Raw genomic sequence first — 25,964 nt, 5'->3', positions numbered from 1 at the left:
AGTACATCATGGACTTCAAAAAATTGTACAAGTTTGAACTTCATGATCTTCTCAAACACCTTCGCAATATTCGAAGTGAGAGAAATCAGCCAATAGTTACTGGGAAGCGACTTATCTCCCCCGTTTAAAAATTGTAACAACCTGAGGTAGCTTCAGAGAAGAGGGACACTTGCCCTGATCCAAGATCCAACGCATCAGGTAGGAGAAAACAGGAGCTAGAACCAGTGAGCATCTCATTAGAAAGTAAGATGTCACACCATCAGGGCTAGAAGAGCTCGAGAGTCTCAAGTCACTGATGGCCGTTAACGCATCTTGATGTATGACTACCAGATCATTTAGTGGCTCAACTCGTATGAACTAATCCTGTTATCTATCCTTTGTTAAAAAGTCCTTGGTTAATGCCGTATGTAATCATAAGTCCTAATCCTTTCTTTTCAGCCTATCAATCACTTTGGATTGGTTTGGAGTCACAAGTTGGCACTTCGTGTTCCAATGCTGATTGTTACAATTCCAATGCTGTTTATTGGGCTGATGGAACAAATTTTACTGACTTTTCCGCCATGAATTTTCGGACAAACGATTTTCGATGTAATGTACTGAAGAACGGATTATTTATCGGAACAAGATGTGGCCAATTGAATCACGTTGTTTGTGAGTTCGTTTGTGATGAAGGTGAGAATCGAATTTAAGGATTGTAATTTCCCACCTTCAATAAGCTTTCTGTTCGGACTTCCGTGATACTAAATCTACATGTGCGTGTCATGGCACGCCTTCTGATGGCTTTCGAGACATTTCATTACCCTATCACCGAAGAGCAGGAAACTTGTTGCGTAGAAATTTCAGCAGAAGCCTCAAATACACTTAAAAGTAAATAATAGAGTCCAAAAGAAATTTCAAATACCTTTGAAAGTAAAGTGTTCGAAATAATGCCGAAAATCGGCAAAACTGCTTTATTTGCAGACTTGAAATGTATTGTTTGATCAATTTCGTCATAAATCAAATATGAAAATGGGCCTGCTTACATTCAATTTTTGATCTGATACCAGCAAAAAGTGTGTTGATTGCGAATTCTATCAACCAGGAAGTCAAACACAAGCTTTATTTTCAAAGGCATCAAGCAAATTAATAAGCTGAATACAAATAGATATCAACTATTGAAAAATAAATCCTCACAAAAATCGTTCTTGCACTAAATTAAGGCAACCTGACAACATTATGACAGTATTGTGTGTTTACAAAAAGGATGGATGTTGTTTTTACCTTCTGGAGCTTAATTTCCTTTTCTTATTGTGCAATTTTTTGTTGGAGAGAGCCATAGTATATGTAATGTTTTTCGTATCTCCAATCTCATTTTGTTCGTACTATCCCTATGTTGCTCGTCAGAGAAAATACAGAGAATTCAACATGGTGTCAGAAATGGGAAAAATAATCCAAAAAAATCTCCTCGCGTGGCCTCATTATGTCGGTGTCCGAGGTGAAAAACTCAATTAAGGCCTACAAAGGTCATCTACACGAAATGTGGCCACAGCCAAGTGTCTCATTGACCAAGCCAATGCCAATCCTATGCCTCTCTCTTTCCAACGTCTTCAGGAGTGCCACACCAAATTGACCAGGTACTCTGATGCCATTGAGGAAAAATATATCCACTATCAAGAATTGGATCCCGTCTCCTTCAATACCTATGCCGCTCTTCTTGATGAGATTACCAAACACTTCGATGAGATTTCCGATGGCAGACAGACCTGCATCTCGAACCATGCCAAAACTACCCCATCCCAGCCTCTCATTTCTATCCAACTCAGGACCCCTCCGGGCCATCCTCCAAGGCTCGAGTGAATGACTCTCTCAGGCCCGATAAACTCAGGCAGGACCACAATCCGACAGAATTGAGGTCATGGGTAAAAAAGTTTCGAGCCTTTTATTCCACATCTCGCTTGGAACAATACTCCGTGGTAGATCAGCAGGCTTATTTCTTCGTTCGCCTTGATGTTACCCTTGAAACGCGTATCCGAACCAAAATCACCGATTCCACACCAATCTTTAGTCAGAGTCACTCTGATGAGCCCTACTTAGGCTTCCTTGAGAGTGAGCTCACATTGATCTATCCACTGTTTACTCGTCGATTGGATTTTTTTTCGCCATGTACAGGCCCGCAATCACAGCTTTTCTGATTTTGCCACCTAATTGTGTCAAAAAGGGGACGAGGCAGATCTATCCAAACTCTCAATTGATGAACTATATATACGTCTCTCCTTATATCTGTGGCTGTGCGGATGAGACGCTTCAGGAGAGATTCATGAAGTTAGATAAACCCTCTCTGGAGTCTATGGATAAGGAAGTTGCTTCATTTGAAATAGCTAGGCCAACAATTAAATCGGTTGCCAATCAGAATCAAAATCAAGCCAATAAAACATGGGACAAGAAGAGTGTCAAGCAAAGCCATTCCCATGCCACTCCAAAAAGCCTCCGAGGTCGTTGCTTTCGGTGTGGATCAAATCAACACACTGAACCGTGTACCAGACAGGATGACTTAACATGCCAGAAGTGCCATAGGCCTGGACACATGTCCAGTGCATGCCTTGAGCCATACTGTTCCAAGAGCCAACGTCGAAGCCAGCATAGGAACGTACGGACTGTGCAGGTTCCGTTGTCCTCGTCATGACCGTATCCGAGGGCCCTATGCACCAAGTTGATGCCCTAGTTTCCCGTGATGTCAAAGATGCCCTAATCTCGTGGCATGTTATCATAGCCTTAGTAATTTTGCCTTCATCCTTTCCTCAGTTACCTGACCAGTCCTTCTCCGTCAGGTTACCACACCCACGAAGCCCTTTGACTCCAAGGAAATGATCATGGATGATTTTGCCGATGTGTTCAATGACACACTTGACGGCCGGTCAATTGATAGGCCAACAATGACCATACACTTGAATGATGATTGCAACATAACACCGTACAACGCCCTTACCGCCAGATAAATCCCTCTTGCCTTTCAAGGGGAGGCCGACAACCTTATCAAGAAACTCGTCAAAGATGGCATCATCACCCCTGTCAAGGAGCCCACCGATTGGATTTCCCCAGCTCATTTTGTGCCTGAAGAAGGGTCTTGGATGAATCCCCAAGCCAAAAAGGAATTGCGATTAGTCACGGACTACACCGCCCTCAACAAGTATGTGAAACGCCCTGTACACCCCTTTCTCTCAGCCAAAGACATCATCCAATGGTTAGAAGCTGATGCCCAGTAGTATGCCAAATTGGATTGCGCACAGGGTTATTTCCACGAGAGGAAACGAGTTCATATCTGACCACGTTGCTTCTTCCGTCTGGTCGGTATCGTTCTTTGCGCTTGCCAATGGGGATGTCTGCCTCATCAGACGAATGGTGCCGGCGCTCCCATGAAGCACTTGAAGGTCTACCCTTCCTCAAAAAGCTTGTGGATGATATTCTGATCCAAGCCCACACTAAAGAGGAGCTCTACGAGAGGATTCGCTTCGTTTTAGGTCGTTGCCGCAATGCCCACATTGCGATCTCCCCAACGAAAATCTGACATTGGGCAATCTATCAGGTTTGCTGGTCATATAATTTCAAATCAGGGAGTAGAGCCCAACAGAGAAAGAATGGCAGCTATCAAAGCCTTTCCATCGCCAACCAACCTAAAATCCTTGAGGTCCTTCCTTGGGCTAGGAAATCAATTGGGCTCATTTGTGCCGGATCTTGCCCATGTCACCGCCCCTATCCGTAAACTCCTACGAAAGGACGTTGCCTTTGTTTGGTTAGAGGAGCATGATGCTGCATTTGTGGAAGCCAAACGCATCCTCACATCGAACCCCATTGTCAAGCCGTTTGATCCCAGCCTTCCTATCGAGCCCTTGACCGACGCCAGCCAAATGAATGGGCTTGGTTTTGCTCTCGTACAACGCGACAATGACCACCCCGACTTATCCAATGTGGATCAAGTGGCCTTACCAACCCAGAAAACCGATATGCGCCCATTGAGCTCGAGCGCCTTGCCATTGCTTGGTGTGTCATTTTTTGAAGTGTCACTTTTATCTATTTGGCCTCCGACACTTCACTGTCATTATAGATCACCACCCTTTGAAAGGCATTTTTGCTAAGCCTATCAATGAAATTTCAAACCCTTGTCTTGGCCGCTTTCGAGAACGCTTATGTGGGTATGACTTCTCCGTTCAATGGAATCCTGGTAAGGAGCATGCCATTGCAGATGCTCTATCCCGTCACCGGGTTTTCAAGCCTGAGAATTCAAGCCAAACCCGTGATGCCATGGCTATGAGCATCACCACCTTTGATGGAAATCCCCAACCACAAGATCTCTTAGACGCTGCTACTGATGATACTGATTATCGGTGCCTCATCAACATCATACGTCAAGGCCGAGCCGTGGAATCCCTCCCTCTTAACCATTATGCGCGCCTATTCAAGTCTGCTTGGCCACATTTATCTCTACTGTCGAATGCGGACCCAACTTTAATAATCTATGATGGGTCTAAGATTGTCATCCCACGAACCGCTCAGGATAGAATCCTAAAATTGCTTCATTTATCCCACTCCGGAGTAGTGAAAACAAACAAGTTGGCACAACAACTGTATTATTGGCCAGGCATGACTAGCCATATAAAACATCTCACTGAGTCCTGTCCTTCTTGTCAAAAGTATCTCCAAAGCCAAGCAAGAGAGCCCCTGATTATTTCTGAAGCCCAATACCCCATGGAGCAAGTTGGAATGACTTGTTCTTATATGCCGGTGGAACGTGGCTCTTGGTTGTAGCAGGGTTGTAGACAGGTTCAGTGGTTTCCCCTTCACGAAAAAACTCACTCCCACCACCTCATCCTCCATTATCAATGCTTTGATGACAATCTTTGTGGACTTTGGACCTCCGGTCAAATGTCGCACCGATGGTGGTCCTCAGTTCCGATCATAATTTCGCAAATGGTGTGAGGAACATAAAATGATACACGAATGAATTAACATTCCCGTACAATTCTCAGAGTAATGGCTTGGTGGAAGCCGGTGTCAAGAGTGCTAAGAATTTATTGCAAAAATGTCATGAGAGTGGTGAAAACTTTCCGCTTGCTTTGCTGGAGTGGAGAAACACTCCCAGAGCGGATGGCTACAGTCCTGCCATTCTCTTCTTTGGTCATCGTCAAAGGAGCACTCTACCATGCTTTCTACCACCCGATTAGGTGAATATCAATCGGGTTGAAATGTTCTACCTATCTCCAACCTCATTTTGTTCGTCCTATCCCTATGTTGCTCGTCAGAGAAAATACAGAGAATTTAACAGTGTATAAAGGGGTAAACACATTTCTTTTACATGACAAACTGCACCAATAATCTTGCCTACCAAACTTGTTTGAAGTTCAAACTGAATTGTGGAAATTTGCAGAGCATGCCATCTGTCCGAGCGACCATCCATTCTCAATAGAAAATGGAAAGGCTTGTTGCAATGACAAAGTTAAAAAATTCGATATTGATCTGAATCCGTTATGTGATGGGTTGTGGTTCACCTCCGATGACCCATCAGAATGTTGTCCGGATCCCATTCCTTGTTCAAAACCACGGTGCTTCGATCATCCCCTTAAAAACTGTAAGTAATTCATACTTCAGACAGTAACCAATGAATTATCTAGAATTTTAGTAAAATGGGTTCACTTTGACAGGGTTCTGTCCCCAACATCCAGAAAGTTCACGGAGTGGATTTTCAACGGCAAATCTTATTGGAAGTCCTGGAAATACATTGACTCGAGATGAAGCTCTTCAGGCGTGCCAAAACCAATACAATGCATCGCTTTTATCCCTGGATCATCCATTGGCTTATGAACACCTGTTTGTGGGTACCAATACGCAAGCGTCTAAAACATGGTTGGACTTCACCTATGGGATCGACGATAAATACCAATGTGATTGGACCAAAGAATGTTTTAAGGAAGTCCGGCGGTTGCATTGGCCCAATGGAAGGCCATTGATACAAGTGGACCTAAGGATTACATCTATTCAAAATAACCCCAGCATTCCATATTTTTTTGTTAGTCATAGCGGAGGAATCGCCCAAACCAACAATGGCCCGACTGGACAAGCCATTTGCTCAAGAGAATGCTTCTCGAGTAAGTTCTTTTTTTTGGATTTCGGATTCAATTGGGTCTTATAAGTCGCAGTTGATTAATGAGTTATCGCCTTTTTTGGGAGGTCACCGACGTATTTTTTAAAACAGTGAATTCAATAATAAACCAAAGTACAACTCGTGACATTAGACAAAAAACTTCCCTACGGTTTCGAAAACACATTGTAAAAATAGAAAACTTGAAAGTCACAAAAATGATCCCAGAAACAGCTTTTTCAGGTTTTAAGGTATTTTTAAGGTATGTTATTGAGTGAAAATGTGGCAGTGTATAAAAATGCAATTTTAGATGAGAAATTTATTTTAAGGATGAACGACTTGGAACTGTAGTTAAATTCCTTAGCAAAAGATATCAAACCCCAAAGCTTCAGTGACTTCCCCAAGGAAGATTTGAACCTACCTTTTGCACGTTTTCAAAACTACTTTTATTATTTCTCATCCTTGTTAAAATGACCAGGGGTTGCAAGAAAAGCTTATCATTACGTCAATTAAAGCCGTGAGTTCATCAAAGTTGTCTTTAAATGTTGCAAAATATTTCTTTACTCAATAAAACTCAAGCCCAATTTCACGGTTAAGTATTCTAAATTTGTGCCAGTATGTGTACATGGGAAGTAGAAATTTGCTGTGCAGGTTTCAGTTAGGATCTATAACCTTTTAAAGAATATCTTTATGCCAGAAAATCTGGAGCAGCACTTTCTATTTCTTAAAATGCAATTTTGATGTCAACCCATATTACAAATTACATTTGTTCAGCCGTACATAAAAAGATTTGTTCAGAAAATACATTCAGTGTTTTAAATCACATCATTCAAGCATAGTTGTGAATAAAAAGCTAACAGTTGTGCGTCTTGGCAATATTTCACATATGGTACAGCCATTAAAACTATACGTAAGGGATAAAATTAGCCTGTTAATTGCTGATTAAGGAACTTATTGAAATTAATTAAAACGTATGGCCTCCTTCCCTACTTTTGGAGACCTTGAGTGGGTTTTGGACATCCTTAGCCTGTTGACCTTTTTGCCCACTTGATGACCAAAACTGTCTGATTTCCGATATTGTCCATCCTTGTTACCTGGGTAACAAGATTTGGAAAAAATGCAAATGGCAACTACAACGAATCAAAGCTATTTATGGAGAATCTACCCAAACCACCTCTTGCCACATATTTGATAGAGGCAAGCGAATTAAAGCTTTGAAAGATACCCTGTGATGTGAGGAATCGATACCATTTATCATTTGGATTAGGGAACCAATGAATTGTTTACGTCATAAGACAAATTGGAAGCTCTAAGTTTGAAACCTATTGAAAATGCCTAATTTTCTTGTCAAAAGTGGCGGAATTTTGCCCTGATGACCATCCGTTTGCCACCAATCGAGGTCAACACTGCTCGAAGTACTATGAACGCCTTATTGGAGGGATTTGCGAGGCAGGATTTTTGGAACTGACGGACCCTGTAGAATGCTGCATAACATGCATTCCATGTCCAGTTTCCGACCGACCCTGTACCAACGCCAAGAATTCACAAGGTCAGACCTGGGATGTAATTATTGGGAAGAGGCAAATTGTGAACAAAGAATTTTTGTCACTGAAGCCCACTTTTTTACACAATTGTACTTTTCACCTTTACTCACCTTTTCACTTTCATTTTGCACTTGTTGCATATTTGGCCTGAAAACAGGGATTTGGTTGAATGTAACGCTTTCTTGACTTTACAGTTGATCTAAGCTGAATTTTTAACAAATGACGTCAATCATTACTTTATCATCCCATCATTGTCATGAGCGCCACGCTATGATTGAGAAACAAATGAAGTCACGTATGAAAAGTGAAAGTTTCAAAGCCAAACAGGCTAGCGAATCAGGGCGTTAAGATACTTAAGTAGTCCAAAAAACGCACCATAGTCCCTTTCCTTATTTCCTCCAGGCTAACCAAATTATCTTTTTGAAAAGAAAAAAATAATTTCTTCTTTGATTAGATCAGTGGTGCAGATCTACTTAAAAAATGCCAGGGGAATCATTCCTTGACCTTAGTCAAATCAAATTTAGGTCCATTTTGTCCGAAATTGAGGCAAAACTTGGCTTTGTAGCAGCACTCCTTTCAACTTGGAACTACTTCGAAATAAATATATGAATTTGACTTCTGTGTTGATTTTATTTGCACCTTTTTTCCACATTCGTTTTTTGCACCTTTTTCCACATTCGTTTTTTGCACCTTTTTGTCTCGAAAAGGCTTTATTGCTTTGTACTGTTTTCCCCTTCCTAATTATTATAGTAGAATTCAATGTTGCGTGATAGCAACTATATTTCCAAAAATCGTAATTGGGATTTAGTATATCTAAGTCATCAAGAAAAAATTCATGTTAATTGTCCGTCGACAAAGGAATGCTATTAAAATGCAATTGAACTATATTTTGAAAGTAAATGTTGTGCAGTACATTTGAGACATCGTAATTTAAATAAATCGCAATTGAAACCGATAAAAAAAGTGTGATTGATAAGTATATCAATTACAAGTTATTGACCAATGTCTTAAGGAGGTAACTCCATGCATGGACACTGTTACTTCTTTACCTGCATTTCATCAACTTATCATCACAAAACTAGAAATCGGGAGCTTAATTCTTTGCTTTTTTTGTGTCCGTTGTTAACGATGTGCTCAGTTACTGCACTTGTATTGTAATGCTTCTTGATCACAAATATAATGGCAAAAGCATCAACATGAAATACTAAAGGACATCGATCAATTCTAGAATATTGCTCCAGAGTTCCACATGCCAGGAGATCAACCGATCACGTGGGATTTCTGGTGGCCAATACGTCGGGTTCTCCATCTAACTTGTGGGAAGCACAAAACCATTGCATCTCCAATTACAGTGGACACCTGCCATACCTCAAAACCGAACAAGATGTTTACACGCTAACTAGCCTCTTCAGTAAAAACAGAAAATCTTTCTAAAGTGAATCAATGTAATGATTCTTTTCCATTTTTTCGAGCAGGTTCATCCATGAAATTATGGCTTGGAGCGACTGGTCCTCTCGCGCATGCCTGTAACAGACTTTGCGATCCTTCAGAAGGGTACACCTGGTGGGATGGAACGGTCTTCCCCTCGAATCTGATGCTGAAGTTTTCTTTATTAGCCAGAAGTACAAGCCTAAGCTTTCAGACCAATGTTGCCCAGCCTTACAACGGAATATTGGCCAAGAATGATAACCAAATGGACGAGACAGTTTGCGAGATCAGTTGTAGTTACTACGAAGGTTCGTAAAAGACTTATAAAGTAAAAACCGCTGTATTTCGGCATGCTATAGAGAATACCACCTGGCCTAGGGCACTCATGAACACCTAAAAAAGTTAATTATTAATTGCGGTTTCTCCAGGCAAGGCCAAGACAAAACCCAATCCAGACTATGATTAAAAAAGTGCCTCTGTGGCGCCATTAAAAAGAAAGCAAACGAGGAAGATAACAGTATTGTTCCTGGTCTGTTTTGGTTTTCTCGCCCTCGAGAACCTCGAATAGAAAACAAAAGGACCCGATCAAAAGAATCCTGAATCACTCTTATTTGTCTTGAATTGCTAGTTATTTAACATGAGATATGGAACTCAAATATTGCCTTAGTATTGAGTTCTATGTAAGGATTACATCCTTAACTGAAGGACTATGCATGTAATTTTGACCTCATAATACGTACTTTTGGATGCTATGTAATGCTATGTAACGATTTTCTTTCGACCATCTGTTTCGTTTTGCCTTTTGACTTTGGCTTTTACACTATTCGGGCCTTAGCACATGCTCTGAAAAATAAGTTAATAACAGTCAAAAAAGCACGTAACTAAACCTTAGAACTCTTGTACAATTACTGGAAAAAGAAGTGACACTTTCTACTTTGGAGGGCTGATTGGCCTTCAAGTGGTTACTTGGTAGTTCGATTGTGGCCCCCAACCCTGCTATCGATCTAGAAACCCTGCTTTGCCTTGCTAACTTGTTGTGCATGCACTCTGGGTTGATATTTTGTGCTGGAGAATTGGTGCGAGAAAACTCACCATAAAGCAATTGGGTTTTCAAAATGTAGTCTGGCATCTTGATTTTGGTCAATTTGTGGAGAGGTATAGACTGAATTTAAATTTGACCAAATTAATGAGAGGGTACTGCGAGTTTTCGTGAAGGAACCCATTTCTAGAGACTTGGTCCTTATAACATGGTTTGAGAAGTTTTGTGAACAGCAAACACCTATTTCATTTGATGTATGATTAAATGATCTTTTAATCCCCATGAAGTTGATGTAGGGGTTTCGCATCAATTGGCTTTCCGCAACCTCTCACGCTAGTTGCGTCGTGGAAGGCATAAAAAGGAAAGAGCCTTAAAAACAATCCTTCTTTAGAACCAACAGAACTTAAGTTGATTAATGTTTTGAGGTACATGTGCAACATTTCATGAAACACAACCGATTGGAAGCTAATATCCAATATCAAATCAACCTTGATATTTGTTGAGTTTCATTTTTACTATTGTTCACAATCATCTTATACTACTTATTCTAGAAGCAATTTTTAAGCAACACATATACCGGTAACGATATAACCCTTTGGAAATACAGAGACCATTGAATATGTAGTATGTTTTCGCAAGAAATTGTCTGCTAGCTTCGACAATCATCAACAGTGCAAGTAATGAACTAAACAGGTCTAGAAAATCACGTTTAAAGGAAAAAATAATAATATTTGTGTATATAAAGTTGCATACGATTGCACATAAAAGGTGAAGATTAAAATTTTTCAGAACTGAACTGCCTTACTAATTTTTCTTTTCGCAATAGCCGTTCTTGAGAAAGAGATCGAACGGCAAAGGCTTCCCACAGTGGTTACATTTTCAGGTTAAGTGTTTGCTCAAATGCCAAGACATCGATATATTTTTTTCTTTGTCAAAGAGACAAAAGGAACAACTTTTGTGAAATACATATGCTTAGAACTAGCTCAGATAAGTGTGTCAAATCACTTAAAGTACATTCAAATCTATCATTGTCAAAAACGTAGTCAATCAGAATTAAACGTACTCTTAGTTACGAATTGACGCAAAATATCCTGAACTTCTATTTAGCAGATGCTTAGTTATTACAACTTAAAAGTTGCGTTTTATACCTTAAAACATCGAAAAATGGCCAAATTATGTTTCAAATTATTTCCAAGGCATATTATTGTCTTTTTTGGCAAGAACTAATGGTTTTTTAGCGAGATGCTAATTCGAGCTACTGCGTTAGCTCCAATCCCGTATAAATACCATTGTATGTGAAATACAAAACCAGTACAATGTGAACAACTCTACTCACTCTACCTTGAGTGGCCTTGCGGCTCTCATTGTGTTACATGGTGGCAGCGGTGTTTCCGTGGTGGGAGTAGGTTAGGCAAGGCGTGTGCGGATATCGCGCCAGTGTCTGAAACCCCACGGATCACAAACCTATGTCTTCANATGGTGCGATGCCATGGAATTTCGAGATGCCGTCTGGTCTTGAGGAATCGACCGTAGATTGAGTGTGAAGCGACCTGTCAAGCAGTTTGATGTGTAGCCTGCATTCTGCGATGCCATTGAATGTGGATTCGGTTCTTCTGTGGAACCTTGATGGTGCGATGCAATGGAATTTCGAGATGCCGTCGGGAATCGTCCCTTTTGCGAGATCTTTGATCTGGGGGGAAGGTGTAGCGAGATGCTAATTCGAGCTACTGCGTTAGCTCCAATCCCGTATAAATACCGTTGTATATGAAATGCAAAACCAGTACGATGTGAACAACTCTACTCACTGCACCTTGAGTGGCCTTGCGGCTCTCATTGTGTTACATTTTCCATTTTCCTTAAGATTTTTTAAAAAGCTAAAGGAGCAAAAATGTCACGTTTAACTCACAAAACATGTGAAATTGCCTTTCATTTTGCTTAATTGCCAAAAGCCACACCATCCTGTCATGTTCCTAAAATACTTGAATGATACATGTGATCAATTAATTTTAAAATTTGTCACTTTTTGCAATAATCAATTTGTGCTAGCGATGCTTTTATTCAACGTTAATAGAATATTGTCAAAATTCAAGATTAAGCTTGAAAAAAGTAGCATTTGACAAGTATGGCATCACAACTGTAAGATATTGACATTAAGTAAGTTTCATGTTATATTGCTAACTATTTTCAGGTTTTTCTACCTGCTTCAAAAAAAGAGAAATATTTTCATTAATCTTTCAGGTATACAAAAAACATGTTATTTATCTTGGCATTTTAGATTCAACCGGAGCAAATTGTAGTCAAGTTTGATGCAAATCAATCTTTGAAAGCATGACACATTATCGTTTGCTCAATAGGTTTTGAACAAATTGTAGTTGGGAACGGAATAAAGGTTACTCCCAACGTCTATTGATAACGCTTTAAAAAATATTATCTCTTGGTAGATTTTAAGTCGATAAATTTACGAGTACTAATCTGAGGTATTTTCCGAGATAGTATTTTACAAAAGTTGTTCCTGTTGTTTCAATAACAATGAAAGTCGTTACTAGAAGTCTTGGCATTTGCACAAAAACTGTATCAGTGTTGTGGGTACCAACCTGTTCTTAAAATACCGTACGTACAACACAGCCTACCTTTTGGTTCGTCCCAGAGCCAAGGTTTGTCAGGGCGGCTTTACATTACACTAGGATGAAAACCCTAGATTGAATCCGGTTTGAGGTTTGATGTGGGAGAAATGCTGGAGGGAGGACTCCAGTCTTTCCCTGTACTCAAGTCGAGCAAAAAGACTCGTACAACAAAAACTTGCCCCAGCACTAGTCCTGCTTCAACCCTCAAACCGGATTAAATCTTGGTTTTCCATCCTAGTGTCAAGTCGCCCTTATTGTTTGCGTTTCCAGGGGGAACAAAGTAACATCCCCTATATTTTTGTTTCCTTTGTTTTTAGTTTCTTGTTTTTTTCCAAACTCCACCATCATGCTCTAGGCTAGCAAAAGCCTAATGTATGCGAGATTAAGAAATAAGTGAAATCAAGTGATTCTGAAAAGTGTGGATTCAGGCGATATGATAAGTTGATAAAGGAAGTTCAGATTATCAAGGGCTTAGAAATTACAAGTATTAGTGAACTACTTCACGTAAATGACATCTCAAATGCTCAACTTTATGGTTCGAGTGTGGGTCCATCTGTGTCTATTCAACCAAAATTCGTTGGCATTAATCTAGTTAGAATAAGGGCTCGGCAGCTCCGAAAATTGATTATTTTCCAAGGGTGACTAAGTTTCCATTTGCCTAATTCTTTAGACGAGTGATGCTAGGTGAAATCTTCGTTATTACATCTTAACAACTCATTTTCGTTCAATAAATGACGATTCAATAGGGGATGCCAAGTGATGAAAATTCAAGGATAGAAGTGGTCTGGCACCCTAATTTTAAGCATTTTGGGGAGGGAGAACAAAGACAAACATCACTGTCAACTGGCACTGTCCGCTCATTGAATTTTCAATAACCAAGTGATTTTGAGTGAGCTGTGTTAGGGCAGCTTTACACTAGGATGAAAAACCAAGATTCAATCTGGTTTGAGGATTAAAGTAGGGGTAGTGCTGGGGCGAGCTTTTTGCAGTATGAGTTTTTTGTTCGACCTTAGAACAGAGAAAGACAAGAGCCCTCTGCTGGACTCAAATCTTTTGCCTGATCGCCCCAGCACTCTTCCTACTTCCATCCTCAAGTCGGATTCAATCCCAAGTTTCCATCCTAGTGTAAAGCCGCCTTTACAAAACCCGACAAAATGAAGATGTTTGGGGTTCTTTGGTGAACGCGCAATCAAATTGGCTCAATTCCGCAATGCTACTTGGTTAGACATGCAGGTAAAATGAAATACATGTCATAATTCAATGCATGCACAGTGCGGTTGGCTGGGCATGTTGTCCATGATTTTACTCCATGGAATAACGTCAGCTGTTCATGAACACGTTCACTTGACAAGCCCTATTGGAGAAGCAATGATCTTCTGTAAAACCATGGTGTGGGCAATTTAGAGTTTTAAACATTTTGACCGTCGTCAAGTTTACAGAACAAAGAAATCTGAGGACATCTTCTTAATATTTATTTTGGTTTGTGTTTTCACGAGCTTTTCTAATTGCTACAGGGAACGTAATCCCCAGTACGATTAAAATGAAAGGTCGTAATTCGTCTCTTTATTACCTGATATGTGATATTATGTGATATTTGGTCAATCAACAAATTTGAATTGGCAGACCGAGCTAGTCCTTGAATGTAGGGTTGATCAAGAATGCAATATAAAAAATTGTCCAAGTCTCACTTCAAACATGCAAAAAGATCAACAAGGCCTACGTATTCCCTACGAATATTAGAGAGAAGCAAATTAAACAATGAGGGAGCCCGAGAAAGAAGAGAATTGGACTTCATTGTTTTAACTAGCCTGGATTCTCGAGGGCTTGAAGGTGCTCTAAAAGCGCACATTAAGCCTCTCCGGTTACAACAATAGACCCTAAAACCTGGATTAGGACAAAGCTCATGGATACTTTTGAAGACGTACAGTACCACATACCTTTCAAACTTTCTGTGAACACTGTACAGTCCCAACTTTTTTGCCTCTCCCAATACGAGGGCTCTCTCATTCCTGTGATGTTCCTAGTGAAACATCTTTACACTTGTTCATACCTTTTGCAAACTTGCTGAACTCATTGGATCCCAAATGGGTGAGGCATTTTTAAGATGTGACTGAACAATCTATATGTATAGAGTTAGCATCGTGATGCTATCTCTGGACTTAAATATCCAATATATCCAACCACACGCTTGAAAAGCTTTGCCCACCTCCAACTGGATATGCTTATCAAACTTCCCATTATTTTGCAGGACTACGCCTAAATCTTTCTTAGATGAGACCTGCTCAATATCTTTACCTCCATTATTTACGAGTGGAGTATTCAAAGGAGTTGACCCGAAGGTCATTGAGAGGAATTTTATGCCGTTCAAGGCCGTATTGCTCTCAGTAACCCAAGAGCAGATTCTTTGTAGGTCCTTCAAGGCTAGTGGAATCTTGGCTAATCCTACCAGAAGCTAACTTTGTATCGTCAGCATAAGATGAGAGTGGCAGTATTATCAAGCTTTTGAAGTGGGGCAACGAATAGTATAAAAAGGAGGGGCCCTAACATGGAGCCCTGGGGAACACCTGACTTGACATCATGTATGTCACTAAGGGATCCCTCGGCCTTAACAATTTACTTCTTATCCTGAATGAAGCTTCTGATCCAATTCAGAACCTTGCCTTAGATCCCAATGTCATGAAGTCTATCCAACAAAAGGCCATGATCTACTTTATCAAAGGCGTTCGCTTGAAATTTAGGTACCGGTCTGAACGATTTCCCTCTTGCCCTCAGTACAATGCAAATAGGATTTTGATTGTGATTGATTCTGATTCTGCCACCAAAATATCATATCGTGGTAACATTTTTAATCTTAATTGTTGACTTGAACATCCAAAGTTTTGACCAAGAAAATGGCTCGTTCCATTCAATTAGAATTTCCCGCCCCCTTTGTGTTTTTACTTTGACGGGATTGCTTAATGGACTTGAAAATACTTAATTTAGAAATATCAACAAAGGTCAGCTGATTTTATTTTCTCTGATTAGACAATTTTTCTCTTGGGTCCCTTATTCTTATTAGTCAAGGGTTTTCAAGGGCTGTTGCTACGTATAAATCTCCTAAACAAAAAGCACCATCACTCGCTGAGTTGAAGTAAAATTGGAAACCCTGTTCAGAGACTCCAGCGTGAGAACTGTTTTGGTTTTATCTAGTGGGCTCTTGTTTTTAACATTTGACTATTCAAATCTCGGACATGCAAACAAATCAAAATAATTAATCAGGCTGATGTACCTCCCAATTTTACGAAACATTTTTTCCTGAAGATTTTGTGAGTCATCCAACCATTTTGAAAAATTATGAGGAATTCCTTGTCTTTTGCATTAATGAGCACCATAAAAATGGTTTGAATCTTGTCAACTGAATGATTAATGGCGCTTTCCGTTCACGAGACGGCAGCCCTCGAAAACCCGCGACCATTAAGGGCCCTTATTTGCGACGTCACACGGCCCAAAGAAAACGGGAAGAGGCACGGTAGATTGCTACATAAACTGCTCTTTCCTTGCCTTGAACTCAATTTCTTTTCCAGACATTATGTGACCCGAGACACTAATTGAAAACAAGATTTTGATAGAATTAGTCAAGAACAACACAAACGCATTATAATTAAATAACAAGGAATTGGCCCAATCGGACCCTTTATTTGGTAGAGGCTGGATGAAAAAGCGCCCTCTGAGTGCAGAACGTAAAACATATTTCGTGCAGCGTAAGGGGGCTATAAGAATAATGGACCCAAGAGAAAAAGCGTCTAGTCACTGACTAGAGATCCTCAATATAGAAAGATGAGCAAAGGTCAGCTGATTCTACTTCTCTCTGATTAGCCAATTTTTTATAAAGGATCTTTAGTTGGACTTTGCTTGTCCGCTCTTTCAACAAATGGCACTCTTTGTTTTTGACTGGACCGTCCCTCGGATTTTGTCCTCGATTGCCCAGCCTTAAGACCAATGCCGGTACCTGAAGCCGTAAGATGGACACAATAAATTTATCTGTCCCATCCAGATCCGTTGAAAACAAGCCGTCACGGCTTACATGGATCAATGGTCTCGTATCATTTAATTTCAAAACACTCTTCTTACTGAAATACTAATATTCGAGACCGAAATACCTACATACATACATTTAGCTTACATTTCGTGACGTAATGCCGCTGGGCCGTAATAGGCGTTACTTAGCCCCCAGCCTGATAGATCAAGCTTGGCAAGCAAAAACACGAAGCAAAAAAAAGAACATGTAGATGGGGACGAAGAGGGCCTAACAGAGTTCATCCAATGAAATATGCGAAATCGTGCTTTGGGATCATCTTACAGTTTTGTGGGGGCAAGATATTAGGGATCAGGGTCAACTTATATACTAGCAATGACAATCAATTGACCATGCAAGTTTGAGATTGGATGTTGTGAGATTTTAATAAGATTGCTATGACGTGACTCAGAGACAGTCTTGAGTACATCTTGCTTGATCTTACTCTTGTACCAACACAAAAAGTTTTATTAAGCTGCAGTTGGCGTCATTTTGGAAGAAATTGAAGGCGTTTAGTATTGGATAAAAAGTATATTTTGTCCAGTCACAAATCAAAATGTGCCTTCTAGTGATGGGATCAAATAAGTTTTCAAAATCAGGAAAAGCCAGAAAGCTCGGAAACTCAAAGCACCGCCGTTTCCAACGTACCCTAAAAGTTTAGGTTTGACCAAAAAGGTAACCCTGGTTTGATTGAAGAAAAATCAGGGTTACTTTTTGTAACTAACCAACAGGTTTCCGATATTCACCCAGTAATCCCATATGCCACTGAAAATGTAAATTGGTAGCCCTTGTTGCAACCTCCGGTGATTATTTCTTTGATCCCATCAGTAGTGCCTTCACGATACCTTGCGGTACTAATTATGACTAAAAAGGCCAAATGCAAACTAAAAGCGAGCTAGCTTTAAAAGGTGTAAATGCAATACTTTTGTGTTCTATGTGCCAAACGAGGATGCAGATTTTTATACAAAAATGCCAAAAAAGCAAAAGAAAAAAGCCAAAGCAAGGTTGAAAATTCATAAAGAACTAAGCTGAGTTGTTTTAGCATCAGATTTCCGGAAAGCAACGAGTTAAATCTTAGGAGCTAGATTTTATCTCTAATACTTTTATACCCAATATTTAACTGAGAGCGCTGCATTGATTTAGTCTTTTTCCATTATTTGAATTTTGGGGTCTTTCCATTTTGAGTATTTGCAACATTCGCTGTTAAAGTGTGCATATTGATGTACTTAAAAATCTAACTAAATCCGACAGGATCGATTTGCCCCGTGGATTATCCTTTCGCATTTAACGGAGGGGAGAATTGTTGCAACAGTTTTTCCAACTCTTGCCTTGGAGGCACTGATTTATCCTTTGACGATGGACTGGAATGTTGCTTGTTTAGTAGTGTTCCTTGTCCAAGTTCAATTAGACGATGCCAAAATCATCCAAATTTCCTTGGTAAAAAGTTTTATCTGAGTATATCTGTCACAATGGTGCATGTATGTCTTAGGTATCTTCTTTAATCATTTTAGCCATTTGCCCGCAATTTCCCGATTCCTTCCGATTTGGATTCCGGTCTTACGAGGTAATAGCTGGTGGCAACAAGAGTACATTTATGGAAGCCAAGTCCACTTGCAAAGCCTTGGGTGGAACGTTGCCAATTGTGAAAGATGTGAATGTTTACGAAGAGCTTCTTTTTGTCACCAAGTACAAACAGCGTAAGTTAATGACATTACTTTCAAAAGAAACCAGGAATGCGATTAAGTCAAATCAACCAGCTAAACTATTTTCATATTGACGTGTGCACGATTTGTAGACTTACAGGGTGGTCGGATATGACTGCAAAATTTGTATTGATCATGCAAGCACAAAATCTGACAAAAATGGGAATTTCATACGAAAAAAGTATTTGAGCTAACATTCAAAGAAGACGTTGAGAGCGTATTGCTGGATATGGCTTTCTGAAAACTAGGATGAACTTGATTTCACAGAGCTGTCCTCACAAGCCCTAACGGCCTCCATGTGCCAATTCAGTCAAGGAAAATTTGTCATGGCCACTGTATGCTATTTCTTGAAAAGTGTTGCGCTTGTGAAAAACACTCAAGAAAAATCTATTCCAATGTTTGTGTTTGGTTGGTTTATCTTTCTGTCAGTTGCCTGGAGACACCAACAGTAGCTCTTTTTGTTTTGAGTCCGGACGTCATTTATACCGCAGAACTTTCGCCTTAGACCAAGGATACGATGTGGACATTGTTTACTTCGAATTATCAAAAATCTTTGATCACCTAGACGACATCGTCCTCGCGCGAAAACTGACGGCATTGGCCTGGGGTTCTTTAGTTGGGGCATGGATCAGATAGTGGTTGTTGGGGCGGCATCAACAAATATCCTGGAACGTGATTCACTCTGAGTGGACCGGGTTTGGTTGCAGAGCGGCAGTGTTCTCGGGCATATTAGGAATTGAATCTAACATAACCGGTTGATCTTTAAGTGTGCCACTTGTTCCGTCCACCAGCCAGAGGGTGAAAGCTCCTGACTTATTGAATTCCCCTGGTGAACGGAAGCAAGGAACTCTTGGCCCAAGCACAAGGTAAAAAATACCTTGAAAGCTCTCAAAGATTGAGAGCACCTAGTGGGCTTCAACTTCTTAGACCTATCTTAAGGCCTCCGGTTAAAACCCTAATCAGGGCAAACAATCAATAGTTCGAGCTTCCTTTATCAGGTCCTCAAACAATCATCAATTGACTAAGGATACAAATCGCTAGTACCTCTACTCCCCACGGTCTCAGATCAATCTCGGTTGTCTGGCATATACCTGGGCCAATCTTCAAGGCTAACTACCCTGCAAAATGTAGTCACTATCCTAGTCTAGTGAGCATCTATCAAACGATGCTGATCTCTACTCTTAAAGTCTAACACCTGATTCTTGCCAAATCAAAGATGAACTTCGGTTCCAGTTTGGAATATTTCATGATCACAAGACTCTCCGACCATCCCAAATTCCATAAGCTGGCAGCTGTCTAACTCTCACTTGATTATCTACATCTTACAAAAAGACTTGTCGCTCCTTCTCCGTTCGCCATTACTTATAGATACTACACAGTTCTATCTACTTTATTCAATTGTTCTATTTGAAAGCAACACTCTGCCAATCACCTGTCTTACTCGGGTAATGAAAGAGGGGGTAATTGCTTGGCCATGGAAGAGGGAAAACATACATGGACAGAAAATGGTTTGGTCCTACTTTTTGATGAGGGTGATTCTTGGGTCCAATGGAGACCCACGGCGATGACGTCGGTTCGATGGGATTGAAGGTCCAGGATCGAACTGACGGAGTATAACTCCGAAGTTGCACCTGTACTCAGCTCCAGAGACTTTTCAACTTGTCTATGCTGGCTCACTGATGTACGCAACGCACTTCCCCAAGTCCTCTTGACTCTGCACGGGTTTCTGGGTCCCAACTCTAATCGTTGACTTTCACTCTTCTTGCTTCAAAATGGATAGGCTCAACCTCCAGTAATCTATCAAAATGTTCTCGATGCAACTACCAGCAAGAGCTTCAAGATGGGAGTTGTTTTCACTTTCAATGTTCAATGGTGACTTGCTTTGGATGTTTTTTCTTCTCGCCAGTTCAGCAAGCTAGCTTTAACGCGCCGATTCGAGACAGCTTGAACATGCCCTTACAAGACGGCTTGAGCATGCCAATTCACGATTACGTGAGGACCCACTGTTGTTTTGTTTTACGGGGTGTACCTTTTTCCAAGATATTTCAATACACTGTTCCGTGTTTACCCTGTACCCTACATCACATTTTCACTCCCTTTTTTTGTTTTGAAACCTTTTTTTCGTGTTTTCTAAATTCTGAGCCTTCAATTCAATTTTTTGCATTTCATTTCATATTGTGATAAATGAGTGACAAGAGGAGAGGACCCTTGCACCGAAGCCCCGCACGTTTAGGGACCCATGCATTGAAACCCTGTAGGGTTGAAGCCCCTTGCATTGAAGCCCCTCAGCGTGAGGGACCCATACATTGAAGCATCGGGGTGTTAGGCACCCTTGCATCGACGTCCCACATGGTTAGTGATCTAAACATTGAAGTCCCGCGGGCCCAAAGACCCTTGCATTGAAGCCCCTCAGGTTTAGAGACCCTTGCATTGAAGCCCCTCAGGTTTAGAGACCCTTACATTGAAGCCCCTCAGGTTTAGAGACCCTTGCATTGAAGCCCCTCAGGTTTAGAGACCATTGCATTGAAGCCCTGTGGGGTTAGGGACCCACACATCGAAGCCCCGCAGGCTTAAAGACCCTTGCATTGAAGCCTTGCACAGTAAGGTACCCTTACATGGAAGCCCTTTAGGGTTAAGGACACTTGCGTCAATACTCCATAGGGTTAGAGATCCTTGCATTGAAGCTCTTCAGGCTTAGAGACCCTTGCATTGAATCCCTGTAGGGTTAGGGACCCTTGGGTCGAAGCCCCGCAAGTTTAGGGGCCCTTACATGGAAGCCCTGTAGGGTAAGGGACTCTTGCATTGAAGCCTTGTAAGGCTAAGGGCCCTCGCACTGAAGCCCCATAGGGGGAGGGACCAATACATTGAAGCCCCGCAGGCTTAAAGACCCTTGCACTGAAGCCCCTCAGGTTTAGAGACCCTTTCATTGAAGCCCTGTGGGGTTAGAGACCCTTGCATTGAAGTCCCATAGAGTTAGGGATCCTTACATCGAAGCCCTGCAGGGTTAGGGACCCTTGCATTGAATCCCTGTAGGATTAGGGACCCTTGGATCAAAGCCCCATAAGGTTAGGGACCCATACATCGAAGCCGTGCTGGGTTAGGGAACCTTGCATTGAAGCCTATCAAGGTTAGGGATCCTTGCATTAAAGCTCCTTAGGGTTATGGACCCTTGCATTAAATTATGCGAGGCATTAGGTTTATTTAAGGAAGGTGAGGTAAGATAACATGTTTGGTCCACAGATATGGACAGATCCAGCTTACCGCTCAATTTGTTGGAAAGAACGTGTAGCTGATGGGAGAAACTAGGTTGTGGCCAAATAATGGCTGAAGCACCTCACAAGGTTGACTCGAGTTCAACGTAGACCTGGCTTACTGATTGGCATGATGATTGAATTTTATTTCCTTTCCTCCTGGTTTCTATGATCACAGTCTATACGTTTTATCAAAAATGTAGTGTCTTCTTTGCCAGCTGTCTAGTTGGATGCGAGCATACAAGAAGGTGTTCAGTGTCTGAGTGAAGGCGGAAAGGAGGGAACATATCATCTTTCCTATCCTAAGAGAAGAGAAACAGGAAATCCTCGGTCATCCAAAACGATATCCTCGTGATCATTTTGAGAAGGGGAAAGAGGATCTGAATATGTAAGCTCATCCTCAAGAATCGATGTTACCAAAATATCGGCCCCCTGACGGCAAATGACGACCAATCCTTCCTGGATATCCCGTTGGTACGTGGTTCCGGCCCAATGTCAACCCTTTTGTCGTCTAGACGCAGTGGTGGTCAGATGTGGCCCACATGCCACACCTTACAGAAGAGGCAGTAGTAATCCATTGTTGGCAATCTGAGGAACCCCTTGATGGCCAATGTGACTGGCCTGACGAAAGGAGGTTAACCCTGGACTTTGAGGAAACCGTCGCCGTCCACCAAGGGCCCTAGGACAATCCGTTTAGCTTCCATGAGGAAGAGGCGGAAACCAACATTGTACGGGAAAGTTAAATCAACGAACAGTCACATTTTCGCGCTCGAGGAGAGCAGAGTCACATTTTTGTGCTCAAGGAGAGCAGAGTCTCATTTTGGTTTTCAAGGAGAGAAGTCTGTTTTGAACCTCTCCTAGAAGTCACCATTGAACTTTGAAAGTGAAAACAACTCCCATCTTGAAGCTCTTGCTGGTAGTTGCATCGAGAACATTTTGATAGAGTACTGGAGGTTAAGTCTATCCATTTTGAATAAACAATGAAAGCCAACGATTGGAGTCGGGACCCAGGAAGCCGTGCAGAGTCAAGAGGACTTGGGGAAGTGCATAGCATACATCAGTGAGCCAGCATAGACGAGTTGAAAAGTCTCTGGAGCTGAGTACAGGTGCAACTTCGGAGTTATACTCCGTCAATTCGATTCTGGACCTTCAATCCCATCAAACCGACGTCATCGCCGTGGATCTCCGTTGGACGCAAAAATCACCCTCATCAAAAACTAGGACCAAACCATTTTCTGTCCATGTATGTTTTCCCTCTTCCATGGCCAAGCAATTATCCCCTCTTTCATTACCCGAGCAAGACAGCTGATTGGTAGAGTGTCATTTTCATGTTTGTGATGAATAAAGTAGATTGAACTGTACAGTTTGGCTTGAAGAGTAGCCTATATTTCGCAGACGACCGAGATCGTGCTGGCATCGTAGGGAGTAGAGGGAGCAAGTGATTTGTATTCAACTGTATCTAAAGTTCAACACTCTTGTAGCAGAAATCAGTAGTTAGACTCTAGAGTAGAGGTCGACTGTGATAGACGCATTTAGACTAGGATAGTGACCACATTCTTCAGGGTAGTTAGCCTTGAAGATTGGCCCAGGTATATGCCAGACAACCGAGATTGATCTGAGACCGTGGGGAGTAGAGGTACTAGCGATTTGTATCCTTAGTCAATTGATGATTGTTTGAGGCCCTGATAAAGGAAGCTCGAACTATTGCTCGTATGCCCTGATTAGGGTTATAACAGGAGGCCTTAAGATAGGTCTAAGAAATTTAAGCCCATGTATGTACTAGGTGCTCTCCATTTTAGAGAGCTATCAAGGTATTTTTACCTAGTGCTTGGGTCAGGAGTTCCATGTTTCCGTTCACCAGGGGAATTCAATAAGTCAGGACCTTTCACCCCTGGTTGGTGAACGGAACAAGAGATGTCGGCACTCACTGGGAAGACGGGAGCTCGTGGGAGAGCATCAGCTATTTTATGTTGGTTTCCAACTGTCCATGTAATGAAAAAATTATAATCAATAAGTCTCTCCGCGACCGTTGCAAACGGACGATGAAAATGCTTGCAAGAGGTTTGTCAAATAAGCCCACTAAAGGGCGGTGGTCGGTGACAACGGTAAATTCGTTCGTTCCCTTCAAGTAATATTCGCACTTCGTCACTGCTCAAACTAGGGCAGCGCACTCCAGCTCACCCATGGCATAATTCTTTTGAGCTGGAGTTAGAGAACACGATCCGCACTGTACTAGGCGTGGATGACCCTTGTCATTTCTCTTGGCTAGAGCAAAACCAAACCCATGAAGCCTGGAGGCATCCGTCAATAATTCATTTGGTAAAGTGGGATCAAATGGTTTCACTTCGTGCTCAGAGCAGAGTATCCTTTTGGCTTCCCTGAATTCCGTTTCATGAGCTGGCAGCCAAATAAAGACATTTTTCTTCTTAAGTAATTCTCTGATGTGTTCTGTCGCATGTGCAAGATTAGGGATGAATCCAGCAAGTTGGTTGGCTAAACCCAAAAACGATCTTAATCCAGTAATGGAATTTGGAACTGGAAAATCATTTAACCCACGTACTTTGTCCGGATCGGGGTGGACTCCTTCGCTACTAACCATACATCCGGGGAACTTAACCCTTGACCATGAACCACGAGAGTATGGACGGGGATGGTAAGGTTGAAAATTAGCAACTCCAATTCGAGTCAATGAATTAAATTCTTCTTCAAATAAGGCTGGCCCCAGATCCCTGCGATTGCGTATTTCAAATGTCAGCTCAATCAAACCACTGGGTCCAAAGTTATGCCCTCTCAAAGTGCAGTACATAACAGAGCACAGAATGAATGACTTGGTCCTCTTCTGGTAATCAATTACCACAAGAGGGCTAGTTCGTTCATTCATTGAAGAGCTTTGTAGTGCATTTTGAGACGGCATAACTATTGATCCAGTGACTCGATCAAGCTGAAAATTGAAATGAGTAATTGTTGTAGCCTGGGATCATTCTCATTTGAAGAGGAACACAATGCGTTACCTCAATCGCGAAAAGCTAATTCCCAAACCAAGCGTCCCCGTCCATATTCTTGACTTGACCTAATTTCGAGCTTCTCGAGAGAAATCTTGATTCCAGCTTCTCGACAGCGTTGGAGCACTATCTGCAATCGGGCTAAAAGTTCGTTCATTGTGCGGGCTTGGATGAGCATATCGTCAATGCTCTTTAACAAATATTCGAGGTCGGTGAATACCCCGTCTGTTCGTAGGTTAAGCTCATCGGAGCTGGATTTTAGTCCCATGGGCGCTGTCACATTACAAAACCACCCCCTAGGCTCAAGAAAAGTCATAAGTACGGAACTCTTTCCATCCAGTGGGTTCTGATAATATCCATGCAGGGCATCTAGTTTCGCGAAGAATTTGGAATCGGGTCGAATTCTGCGAATAAGATCAGGCGCTGCAACAAAGGGATGTACTGGGCGCTTGACCGCTTTATTTAATCTTCGGAAATCGGTGACGAGTCGCAACTTTTTCCCTCCGGGCTCAGGTACAAAATGGGCTAGGCTAATCCACGTGGTAGGGACACTGACTGGTTTGATCACTTTAGAAGCAATGAGCTCATCAACAAGATCGTCAGACATTTTTTTGTAATGAACTGGTGTTTGTCTGGCGATGTGAACTTGAATAGGCCGCACATTGATAGAATCATGCAATTCAATAGACATTTTCGGGCCCTTGATAACACCAGACAAATCACCCAACGTGGTCACTAGCACATTCTCGAAATCCTTCTTGACAAGATAAAGCAAGGCAACTCCGAGAAATAATTGCCCTGACTGATGTGTTAGGGAATTCTTTGGGTATAACATTCATGGCCATACGTAAGATCTTGCCAAGAAAAGTGATTCGCGACTGATTGGCCGCTGACGACCGTTCATGCGGCCACGACCACGAACCGGAAATTTGCCACAAACGCGTTTTACGTAACCAACTCTATCACACTTGTGACAGGACAGATGTGAGTTCTGTGTGGGCATTGAGTCTTGTATTGGTCTCTAGACCCACATCCATAGCATGTGCCGCTCGGTTTCGACGATTCAGATTCAAGGACATTGGCAGATGAGTCCGCATCCTGAGAGTAAGACTTATTGACGGCCTTGATTTCTTCAAAAATGTGCTTTTATTACGTTGCCCTCGTTCATAAATGTTGGTAATTTCCATTATCATCTTGTAAGTTGGGG

At 41.6% G+C, this 25,964-nt stretch overlaps 1 protein-coding gene across 1 annotated transcript in view; it reads left to right on the top strand.

Moving 5' to 3' along the window:
* The window catches only part of LOC131879664 (uncharacterized), a 33,675-nt gene that overhangs the window by 5,293 nt on the left and 2,418 nt on the right, over positions 1-25,964 (top strand). The window contains exons 5-12 of the mRNA XM_059226033.1: positions 439-672; positions 5,402-5,602; positions 5,676-6,119; positions 7,467-7,661; positions 8,885-9,067; positions 9,132-9,392; positions 18,053-18,238; positions 18,313-18,498. Coding sequence (XP_059082016.1) covers positions 439-672; positions 5,402-5,602; positions 5,676-6,119; positions 7,467-7,661; positions 8,885-9,067; positions 9,132-9,392; positions 18,053-18,238; positions 18,313-18,498 — 1,890 coding nt within the window. The remainder of the gene's footprint in view (positions 1-438; positions 673-5,401; positions 5,603-5,675; positions 6,120-7,466; positions 7,662-8,884; positions 9,068-9,131; positions 9,393-18,052; positions 18,239-18,312; positions 18,499-25,964) is intronic.

The sequence above is a fragment of the Tigriopus californicus genome, chromosome 4, assembly GCF_007210705.1.
Source record: "Tigriopus californicus strain San Diego chromosome 4, Tcal_SD_v2.1, whole genome shotgun sequence".
NCBI lineage: Eukaryota > Metazoa > Arthropoda > Copepoda > Harpacticoida > Harpacticidae > Tigriopus > Tigriopus californicus.
Note: the sequence above shows the minus strand (reverse complement) of the source record. Positions and strands in the feature narration are given on the sequence as shown.